This window comes from Scardinius erythrophthalmus (genome assembly GCF_964197995.2).
Source record: "Scardinius erythrophthalmus genome assembly, chromosome: 5".
NCBI classification, from domain to species: Eukaryota; Metazoa; Chordata; class Actinopteri; order Cypriniformes; family Leuciscidae; genus Scardinius; species Scardinius erythrophthalmus.
In genome coordinates, this window is record NC_138225.1 from 1,725,572 (window position 1) to 1,738,071 (window position 12,500).

A 12,500-nucleotide genomic window follows, 5' to 3' on the forward strand; every position below is an offset into this window, starting at 1 on the left:
TAAACTTGATGCTCAAGTAACATTTATTTTTATATGTTGAAAACATTATCAATGTTGTTATCAATGTTTTTTTTCAGGATTCTTTGATGAATAGAAAGTTCAAAAGAAAAACATGTATTTGAAATAGAATCTTTTGTAACATTATAAATGTCTTTACTGTCACTTTTTTTAATCAATTTAATGCGTCCTTGCTGAATATAAGTATTGGTTTATTTTATTTCTTTCCCCTTTTAAACTTTCTATTCATCAAAGAATCCTGAAATAAAAATTGTACACAACTGTTTTCAACATTGATAATAATCATAAATGTTTCTTGATCATCAAATCATCATATTAGAGTGATTTCTGAAGGATCATGTGACACTGAAGACTGGAGTAATGATGCTGAACATTCAGCTTTGATCACAGGAATAAATAACTTTTAAAAATATATTCAAAGAAAAAAAAGTAATATTTGAGAATGTTAACTTTTTTTAATTTTAATTTTTTCATTAAATAAATGTAGCCTTGGTGAACAGAAGAGACTTATTTTAAAATCTTACCAATCCCAAACTTTGAACGGCAGTGTGTGCGCATATATATATATATATATATATATACACATATAAGTTTGTCCAACATAACACAGAAATAACTAATTGACTCACCAAAACAGCTCAAAAACCCTTTGAGACTAAAGATTTCTTCAATTAAAGCTGCAATTGTCTTTCTTAACTTCTCAGAGTCTTATGTGTAAACCAATCTCCGTCCCCTCGAGGCTCTCGGCCCGAAACCCCGAGCGTCACAGTAACTCCTGCCCAAAACAAGACTTAGAGAACGACCCGCGCTTAAGTCCTGAAAAGTGGCAATCTGATACACATTAAGACTCTGTGGGATTTAGAGCAGGAGATTGAGGGACTAAAGCATCTGATAAAAGTCTCCGGCATTAAGATCCCAAGAGATGAAGCCAGATTTACACTCATCTTTACACACTTCAGGTGTGTTTGTGTGTGTGAGGTTAAACGTCTTCAGGTAAAACACGGGTCGGATTATCATTCCTCACTCCTGCCCGGACAGAAAGAGCGTGGCGTTAATACCGCTTTAACACTTCAAAAGACTCTCACACACTCTCTCACACACACACACACACACACACACACACACACGCACGCACGCACACGCACACGCACGCACGCACGCACGCACGCACGCACGCACGCACGCACGCACGCACGCACGCACACGCGCACGCACACACACACACACACACACACACACACACACACACACACACACACACACACACACACACACACACACACACACACACACACACACACACACACACACTGTGAAGAGCTTAATAACTGAAGCCTGAGGCGCGACACGGTCAGTGTTAAACTGTTAAAAGCTGACATTTAATATTAGATGAAAAACTTAAACTAAACCAAAATTAGAGACTGAGAACTGAAAACAGTTTAACAGGAAATTAATAAAAAATAAAAATATATTAAACCTTAAATGAAAAAGTGATTTCAAAATATTCATATTTTGTATTTGTATATAATATATACACATTAATTGTATAAATAATAGTAAAATAACACTGGTTCCTCATTAACTTAAAAGATTTTAACTATTTTTTCTACATGCATTTTTCAAAACATCAAATCCAGTTTATAAATTGGATAAATATCCTGACGTTATCAAATGAAACCCTTTTACAGAAGTGTGTCTTTATCGAAGTATCAGCATTCATTTATAATAAAAACTTGAATAGTAATGTAAAGCTTGATGCCATAATACTTTATAATATTCACTATAGAATTTTTAGTTAATCTCATATTCATTTTCGAATATTTTCCGTGACTTTTCATAAAGTTCAGATTGTTTTTTATAGTTCTTGAACATCGAAACATTTTTTTGTCTCTTCTGCTCACCAAGGCTGCGTTTATTTAATCAAAAATACAGTAAAACAGTGAAATATGTGAATATACAGTACAGTGTAATGTATTCCTGTGATCAAAGCTGAATGTTCAGCATCATTACTCCAGTCTTCAGAGTCACATGATCTTCAGAAATCACTCTAATATGATGATTTGATGCATTTATGATTATTATCAATGTTGAAAACAGTCATATTTTTGTGGAAACATTTTTTCATGATTTTTTGATGAACAGAATGTGTCTTTACTGTCACTTTTGAGCAATTTAATGCGTCCTTGATGAATAAAAGTACATGTTTTTAATCTCAGTGGAAGTATGCAGTGAACGATAACAGAGCAGAAAATAAAGATTTTGAAATGCATGAGAATGCGCTGTTGTTGGGAAAGAGACAGAAAGGGTTGTGCTTATATTTGACAGTGACTATCTGAACCTCAGTTCACTTCATTCTCCTGGACCGTGTCACATAAACACAGCCTGTCACGAGCTTTATTGAACATCGTAAACACACACTTCCACAGATCTTCTGTGAACCGGCGGGGAAAACAAGACATTACGTATTTTTCAATTCCCACCTGTCACTCTGCTGTGAATCTGAGTCAATTATTCAGTCAGAGGAACAGACTGTCACAAACAGGGTCTCCAGCAACCAGAACCAGCACAAGCTTCACTGCTAACAATGTGTTGTCTTGTTTTCCAGAACAAATATCCAAGCATCAGGATAATGCATCAGTTACTTCTGTCTTTATATAGATGTGGAGTTAATAAACGTGACTGCATGCCTTGACATCCGCGATGCGATAAGATTCCAGCGACAAATAATGTGTCTGTCCACACTACACACGACGCGACTTCGAGATGCGTCAAAATCAATCAAAACCCACAGCCAATCAGAACAGCATGTGGGCGGAGTCAGCCAATCAGAACAGCATGTGGGCGGAGTCAGACAATCAGAACAGTGTGTGGGCGGAGTCAGCCAATCAGAACAGTGTGTGGGCGGAGTCAGCCAATCAGAACAGTGTGTGGGCGGAGTCAGCCAATCAGAACAGCATGTGGGCGGAGTCAGCCAATCAGAACAGTGTGTGGGCGGAGTCAGCCAATCAGAACAGTGTGTGGGCGGAGTCAGCCAATCAGAACAGCATGTGGGCAGAGTCAGCCAATCAGAACAGCATGTGGGCGGAGTCAGCCAATCAGAACAGTGTATGGGCGGAGTCAGCCAATCAGAACAGTGTGTGGGCGGAGTCAGCCAATCAGAACAGCATGTGGGCAGAGTCAGCCAATCAGAACAGCATATGGGCGGAGTCAGCCAATCAGAACAGCGTGTGGGCGGAGTCTCGCAGCACCAGAGAGTAATCTCGACGGCACTCGCATTAAAATGGATAAGTCGCTACATAATCAAATTCACAAATATTACACCATTTAAACATTATTAAAAACACATAGGCTACTGAGTTACTAAAACAATCTTTGTCAAAGAATACACTTGTTTGTTCACAGTTTGAACGTTCTTGTTTCCATTTGTTTAATTTGAAGATCTGAGGTGGATTATCCATTGTTGCTTTTACAGCCACAAAGCTGGAGCACTAAATGATATTCAGAGTCACATGACACGCTTTTAACATTAAATAAAGTACATAAACAGCGCCTGAGATCATCATCGCCACACTTTGTGTTTGTTGTTCCAGTGCGACGTCGCAGAAAAATAGAAACCGTTTCTATAATAGACTCGTCGTGTGTCGCCGTCACGGTTGGATAGGACACACTCTGATTAACATGGAGAAGAGGAGAGATTTAACGGAGAAGCAAAATGACTGAAGATTTTAATCCAAATGAAGTGAACAAGAACAAATACCTGTCAGTGGAGTCAGAAAAATAGTCTTCATTCAAAGGAAAAACAAGATTATTTTTCTGATTCCATTTACAGATATTTCATCTTGTTTTAAACTCAAACTCAGTTCATTTAGATATTTTTTTTCAGTAATATCTGAAGTCATTTTGCTTCTTCTCCAGTAAATGTATTTTGATTTAAGAATGTTTAGATATTAATGCTGGAAAACAAGACAGAAACACTGAGGAAGAACGTGTTTTTTTGGGGGATTCTGATGCTGTTCTTTAGAAAATGTTGATAAAAGGGAGGAAAAGCTTTTGCCAAAAGTTGGACAAACATCAAATGTGAGGGAATTTATAGACAATCATGATCAAATTAAAAGTGAAGAGTGTCATTTCTGCCCTGCAATACTTGCAATATATTCCTCTGTTATATTAATATAGGAAAAAGTACTTATTATTATACTATTTATTATAAGTATTTATTATAAGTTAATACTAAGTTATATTATAAGCATATATACATTTATATATTACATTTTATACACGTATAATATATATATATATATATATATATATATATATATAGACACTGTATAATGTGTAAAAAAATATATGCATCTTGTTGAAATATTTTTTAATTATTTTGTAAGTAATAATAATTGATTACCGGTAATTAATTAATATTCCTATATTATTATAACACAGGGCTCTACGCTAACCTTTTTCCCAAGGAGCACATGTGCTCCTAAATGAAAAAATTTAGGAGCACACAAAGAAATATAGGAGCACAGTGAAAAAAGTTGATTAAACTGCTCAGTTCATATGGATTAGTTTTATGATCTTTTTATGAACTTTTTTTCGGCTGTCAATGGAGGGAAAGAAATCTCTCAATTTCATCAAAAAGTTCTTCATTTGTGTTCCGAAGATGAGTGAAAATCTTACGGGTTTGGAACGACATGATGGAGAGTAATAAATGACAGAATTTTCTCTTTTGGGTGAACTACCTGTTTAATAATTAGCTATGCAATTATTAGTTTTAGCCTACTTCAAAATATATAAAAGAATGAACACCTCAATAAAGTATAAAGTGCTAAAAACAAAACAAATGCCTTTTTTCCTTTGCAGTACGTGCAGTAGGCTACATTGAGTTGTCCTCAAAAATGAGTTTTTGTCATCTTCCTGTCCTCAGTGTCAACTGTTTTGGTCGTAACTTAAGTTTCTGCACTTGGTCTTTTTTTGAGACCTAAACGTTGCTAATACAATTTTGATACTCATTTGCAAGTATTGATAGTGTGCGGGAGTTCCTTGTTTTTTTTTTGTTTTTGTTTTTTTTTGCACTTGGTCTTTTGAGATAATGACTATAGGCATCATACTGTGTTGCGTATCTAGCTCAGTTAGTGTATACTGCTTTTATGGTGTAGGGGCCTGTTTACACCTGGTCACTTCATGCGTTTTAACTGATCAAAAGCAAAACGATTCCATTGTGTGTTTTCGCAAAACTGATAAATAAATAAATAAATCGGATCTTATATTCCCGCGCAATATGCAGATTTAATGTAGGCCTATGCATAGTTCACGTCACCAAAGGCAACAGATATGAGCTGCATTTTATTGATCATAAGCTCATTTCAAAATCAGCGATAGGAGAGAGCGACAGCAGCACTGGTAGCCTAATATCATTTCGTTTCTTTACTATTAATGAATCTATGATTGTGTGTTGAGCGCTGAGCGTCTACGACTTACTTTCACTTTCATTTGCGGCAGTTTGCGCGTTGGCTTGATCAATAGATCGCTCATCTGTCGTGATGCGTGTTGCAGTAGCGTCAACATATCTGGCTATAACATTACATATAGCCAATAACACGCTCTCACACATTTATTTTTAGCACTGTTGGGAGGAGTCACTTGACTCTCTCACTTAAAATCCAGCAGTTCCCGCACATTCCCACACTATTTCAGTGATTGGCTCATTGGATGCGAATCGTCGCTCACATTTGAATAAAGTTAAGCGCGTCATGTTCACATCGCGCAGTCGCGCCCCGTCCTCGTCTTGCTTGCTTTCCATATGAAATCAGTGGTATGTTTTGCTTCATCGCGCTGTTGTTCAGTGTATTGAGAACAGTCCGTCACTCGCGCACTGTGCTCGTAAATAATTTTTCAAGTTCGCACATGACTATTTTTAGGCGCAAATGCGAGTGAATTACTCGCACTGTAGAGCCCTGTAACAGGAAAATATTTTTTTTTCATACTTTTGCCATAAAATTAAAATTAAAGACAAAATTTGTTAAAGACATAATTCATTTACAACAAGCAACACCAGAGTTGTGGGTTTGATTTCTAGGGAATGACGTGAACTGATCAAATGTTTATCTTGAATACATGGAAATCTATGGATAAAATAATCTGACAAATGCACAAATGTAATCTTATTTCTATGTGTATGTATGTCTCTTCTGTAAAGCGCTTTGTAAACACAGTTTTAAAAGGTTCTGTATAAATAAAGCTTTCCGCACTTCTTAAATGTAATGACTTGATGTTCTTACCTCTGGACTTCATCCCAATGAAGCGGTTCTCCACGATATCGATTCTCCCCACTCCATGCTTTCCACTTTGAAACGAGAGAGTCGGTTATTGATTAATAAATAAATAACGATGCATATATTCTCAAGTGACACATGCTGTTCAAAATAACATTTGTATGTTGACGTGGCTGTTTATGATTGGATAACATGTAAAGTTTAAGGAGCCACAGTGAAAGCAGAGTAAAGCTGAGGTTCTGCTCACCCGATCTCGTTCAGGTAGGAGAAGATCTCCAGTGGAGTGTCTTTAGATTTCCCTTCCTTAACATGCGTCACTTTGACTGGAACACCTGAAGCATGAGAACACATTAATATAATGATGAGAAGTGTTTTCGCTCCATTTCTGTCGCCCGATGGGGTTTGAGTTTCCTGACTCTGGGATGTAAGACACACTGGATATTCAGTCTGGCTGCATTAGTGATGCACTGACACTACCGGATCAGAACCTTGTTTCACTTTATCGCTGAATCAACTTTGTTTCATAATTGAATTCATAATTGATACACAGACAAAATGACAGAATGACAACAGACAGACAAATGGACGGATGGACGGACGGATGGATGGACAGATAGATAGACGGATGGATGGACGGATGGATAGACAGATAGAAAGATAGACGGATGGACGGACGGATGGATAGAGAGATAGAAAGATAGACGGATGGACAGATAGATAGACAAATGGACGGACGGACGGACGGATAGACAGATAGATGGACAGACAGACAGACAGACAGACAGACAGACAGATAGACAGATAGATAGATAGATAGATAGATAGATAGATAGATAGATAGATAGATAAATAGATAGACAGACAGAAAAATGGATAGATAGATAGATAGATAGATAGATAGATAGATAGATAGATAGATAGATAGATAGATAGATAGATAGATAGATAGATAGATAGATAGATAGATAGATAGATAGATAGATAGATAGATAGATAGATAGATAGACAGACAGATAGACAGAAAAATGGATGGATAGATAGACAGACAGACAGACAGACAGACAGACAGACAGACAGACAGACAGATAGATAGATAGATAGACAGACAGAAAAATGGATAGATAGATAGATAGATAGACAGATAGACAGATAGATAGATAGATAGATAGATAGATAGATAGATAGATAGATAGATAGATAGATAGATAGATAGATAGATAGATAGACATACAGACAGATAGATAGACAGAAAAATGGATGGATAAATGGATGGATGGATAGATGATGGATGGATAGATGATGGATGGATAGACGGATAGATGGATAGATAGACAAACAAACAATATTCTTTCTTTTCAACAATATATCTGTTGTTTTATCCTCTTGAATGTGTCTCTCCTACTGTAAAATAAATGATATATATTTGTTTATAAAATGCGAAGAGCTTCTGGTTTCACTGAAGTCTAGATCTAGATCTCCAGAAGTCTGAGAGTGTTCTCGATCTCCACGGTCCTCTCAAACACTCCCAGAAATAAATCACGGAGAACACTCAACTTATTCCCAGTGTGAAGCGAGCCGCTCGGAGGCCAGAGGTGGAGGATCTGAACGGGGGAGGAAAAGAGGGAGGAGAAGAAAGAAAGAAAAGATCCCAACACGGGTCTCATTAGCATTTATCACGCTCACAGTTGCCAATCATGTCCCTGCTCGTCCTTTCACAGCTGTAAACGCAAAGCCCTGTGAGAATAATCACGCCTAAAAGAGCGAGCCGGACAGTCCGACCCAACATTACAATCATCCAATCATTTCTTTATATGCTCAAACTCTTATGATGCTTTCCCCGTGGAATAAAAAGGGGAAGAAACTGGAGTTGTCCCATCAGACCATGTCAGTCAAGCTCCAAAACACAGCAAAAAAACACCATAAAAGTATATATTTCATGTCTATTAAATAATAAAATGACAAAAGCACGACAAAATGACTAAAAATTAAGCTGAAATTAACATGAAAGCTAATTCAAAATATATAAACAAACTAAAATGACTGTTCTGAAGTCACATGATGCTTTCTCTCATATCAAATATGGTTCAGTTATGATGTTTGACTGCGAGATATGACACATGTTGGACGTTAACGGCTTCAAACGTCTCGCAAACTCTCATTTCTGACATTTTTTGAGTCACTGTGACAAAAAAAGTTGCTGCCTCAAATTTTTAAGTACAATCAACTTGGATGTTAAACTAATTTCAACTTAAATTACATTAAACTGACTTTAAAAAATGAGTTGCTTATAAAAAAGTTGAAAATTGCTTAACTTATTTGTTAAATGACTAAAAATGAAGCTAAAATGAACATGAAAACCAATAACATAATAAAAACTAATTCAAAACATTAAAAAATGACTGTTCTGAGGTCACGTGACATGTCAAATATGGTGCTCTGACGTTTGCTATGATGTTTGACTTTAAGATGGTTAACGGCTTCAAACGTCTCGGCAAACTCTCATTTATGACATTTTTTGAGAGTCACTTTGACAAAAAAAAAAGTATAACAAATCAACTTGAATGTTAAACTAATTTCAACTTAAATTACATTACACTGACTTAAAAATAAGTTAAATCTTGCATAACTTATAAAAAAGTTGAAAATTGCTTACCTTATTTGTTAAATGACAAAAAATTAAGCTAAAATGAACATGAAAACTAATGACATAATAAAAACTAATTCAAAATATAAAAAAATGACTGTTCTGAAGTCACATGACACTTTCTCTCATATCGAATATGATGCTGTAACGTTTGCAAACGTCTCGGCAAACTCTCATTTATCACATTTTTTGAGTTTCAAGACAAAAAAGGATCAACTTGGATGTTAAACTAATTTCAACTCAAATGACATTACACTGACTTAAAAAAATGAGTAGAATCCTGCATAACTTGAAAATTCCTTAACTTATTTTGATGAGTTGCACTGTAAAAACATGTGTTGTAAACATGTTAATGACCAGTTGTTGCATGTAAAAGAGCTGCGTGAATATGTCCAGAACTGAATATGAGTTTAGAGTAAATAATGGCAAACACTGGCCTCAAACCCAGAGGCCGAGGGCCACAGGACAGCGAACGAGCAGCGGCTCCCAGAGCTCCTTCAAATAGTTAATAATTAGATTAAAAGTTCAAATAAACGAAACGCAGCGTGAACGCAGAGTCTCTCGGCCACCTCTCCTCTCTCCTCATTCACCGTGCCGATTCTATTCGTTCCCTCGGCCTTAGAAAAGCAACAATGGCACAGAAGACACAGTTGTAGGAAAAATTACTGCTTTACATTTTTCCACTCTTTCCTCTTTTTTTTGTTTTTGTTCCCCTTTTGAGGAGCCGGAGAAGACGTGGCAAAAGAAACGGGGGTTAAAATGACAAGAGGGAAAAGGTTTGGTAGTTAAAATTCTTTTTTATCAACGAGAGAGAGAGAGAGAGAGTGCTGAGAAAGTGAGCAGAAGAAAAGAGGCAGGAGAATAGAAAGATAAACCAGGTCTTTACAGGAGCGGGGCGTTGACGGGGGGGCCGCCATTGTGAGAATCACTAAAACAAGCTTTTCTCATGGACATTAAATGGACGTGCTCAAATATCTATGAATACTGATGGCCGATCAAAACGGATCATAGAGCACAATGACGTCGCTGTCTGATAAAATCACATTACTAGTTCGCTGGGGTCCCGCACAACTATTGAGATTCTAATTCCCCACAAAAAAATATGGGAACGAAGTCCTGACGCACTTTGTTTAACTGCTTGAAAACAGTTTCTCTGAGTGTAAAACTAACATTCCTCTGCTTTTCCATCATATCCTACAGCACTTTCTGTTTATATCGCTGCAAAATGCAAACTATAATAATCACACAGCTCTTCATCTGCATATATACAGTACAGTGATATATATTATATAGCTTGACTGCAAAACGCCCATCTTTAAACTGCTAAATGAATACATGCAACTATAAGGCATGAAGATATTATAAATATGATGATTTTCTGCTATGTACTATGAAAACGCTTTACAAATAAATTTGACTTGACATGCAATTTATTTAGGCTACTTTAGATTAATTAAATGATCACTCAGCTAATAAAATTACATTAATGTTTTAGTGCAATTAATATTTTAGATAGTAGTTAACCAGCACTAAAAATAAAAACTTTAATCTTTAAATGCAAAATGCAAACTGTATTTATTCTATTTTTATTTATCTTTATTTTACTCTTATCACAGTTTATCTAACTTCATCCGCACAGTGCACTCATATAATGATATATAGCAAATCTGAACTAGCCGATTTGTTTATTTTGTTGCAATAACATTATCATGGGACACTTTTTTTTTATAAAAAGACACATATTTTCATAATCATCATAAATCCCTGGAAAACTAAAACACTCAAAACGTATCAACAGTTTTGAAAATGGTACTTTAAAAGATTTTAGCGGCTCAATTTTTGTGATATCAACATCAAATTTGGAACACAACCAAATAATTGGTTTAGAGTCCAAATTATTTAGTGAAATACATATAAACTATTTTACACTTTTCAAATGTTGAAGCTACTCTCACTTCTGCACATAATGAGCGTCTCCTTAAAAAAGAGACCAATCTTGAATTAGAGCTGCACGATTCTGGATGAACTGAGAATCACGATTTTTGTTTCAAATAGAATCAAGATTGTCCCACGATTCTGAATAGATAACTAAACAAAATAACGTGATTTATTTACTAAAGGTCCTGATAAAATGTTAATGTTAGTGAATAATTCAATGACTCATCATAAAGAAATCACTTGTTTCATTACTGGATGAATCAGTGTTTTTGAACGAATCTCTTGAATGAATGATTCAATGACTCACTTAAATACTTCACTTGTTTCATTACTGGATGAATCAGTATTTTTGAACGAATCTCTTGAATGAATGATTCAATGACTCACACAAAGAATTCACTTGTTTCATTACTGGATGAATCAGTGTTTTGAACAAATCTCTTGAATGAATGATTCAATGACTCACACAAAGAATTCACTTGTTTCATTACTGGATGAATCAGAGTTTTTGAACAAATCTTTTGAAAGAATGATTCAATGACTCACTCATAAAGACTTCACTTGTTTCATTACTGGATGAATCAGTGTTTTTGAACAAATCTCTTGAATGAATGATTCAATGACTCACACAAAGAATTCACTTGTTTCATTACTGGATGAATCAGTATTTTTGAACTAATCTCTTGAATGAATGATTCAATGACTCACTCATAAAGACTTCACTTGTTTCATTACTGGATGAATCAGCGTTTTTGAACGAATCTCTTGAATGAATGATTCAATGACTCACACAAAGACTTCACTTGTTTCATTACTGGATGAATCAGTATTTTTGAACTAATCTCTTGAATGAATGATTCAATGACTCATCATAAAGAAATCACTTGTTTCATTACTGGATGAATCAGTGTTTTTGAACGAATCTCTTGATTGAATGATTCAATGACTCACTTAAATACTTCACTTGTTTCATTACTGGATGAATCAGTGTTTTTGAACAAATCTCTTGAATGAATGATTCAATGACTCACTCATAAAGACTTCACTTGTTTCATTACTGGATGAATCATTCGTTTTTGAACGAATCTCTTGAATGAATGATTCAATGACTCACTCATAAAGACTTCACTTGTTTCATTACTGGATGAATCAGTGTTTTTGAATGAATCTCTTGAATGAATGATTCAATGACTCACTCATGTTTGAACAGTCTCTTGTCTCCACCTACTGGTGTAACGATTTAATTAATACAATCTTTATTTGAAGCAGAAAGTTACTTTCAAAATTTTGGTCATCAGTGATTATATCCCAAATATAAACATTTATCACAGAAATTCTGTGATAATCTGAATGTTTGTAACACAGAAATAATAATACTGTGTGATTGAAAGTGTGAGTGACGATGGAAACACACTCACTGACCTTTAATGAAGTCGATCTCCAGCACGTCTGGTTCGTTGGGTGAATCTTCTGGGTTCTTGGTCATTTGGAAAAGATCTGAAGGAGCGTGATTCTATCAAACATCAGAAACCACAGGTTTAGCTGAACATCGTCTCACAGTTCAGAGGTTCCCCAATTAAAATTCTTATAAATCGCTGAATTATGAGAACAGATTTGAATCTCTTAAT

At 35.6% G+C, this 12,500-nt stretch overlaps 1 protein-coding gene across 1 annotated transcript in view; it reads right to left on the bottom strand.

Moving 5' to 3' along the window:
• Positions 1-12,500, bottom strand: part of ass1 (argininosuccinate synthase 1) — a 54,285-nt gene that overhangs the window by 18,770 nt on the left and 23,015 nt on the right. The window contains exons 9-11 of the mRNA XM_081366216.1: positions 12,295-12,385; positions 6,538-6,622; positions 6,297-6,361 (exon numbers count right to left, since the gene is read on the bottom strand). Coding sequence (XP_081222342.1) covers positions 6,297-6,361; positions 6,538-6,622; positions 12,295-12,385 — 241 coding nt within the window. The remainder of the gene's footprint in view (positions 1-6,296; positions 6,362-6,537; positions 6,623-12,294; positions 12,386-12,500) is intronic.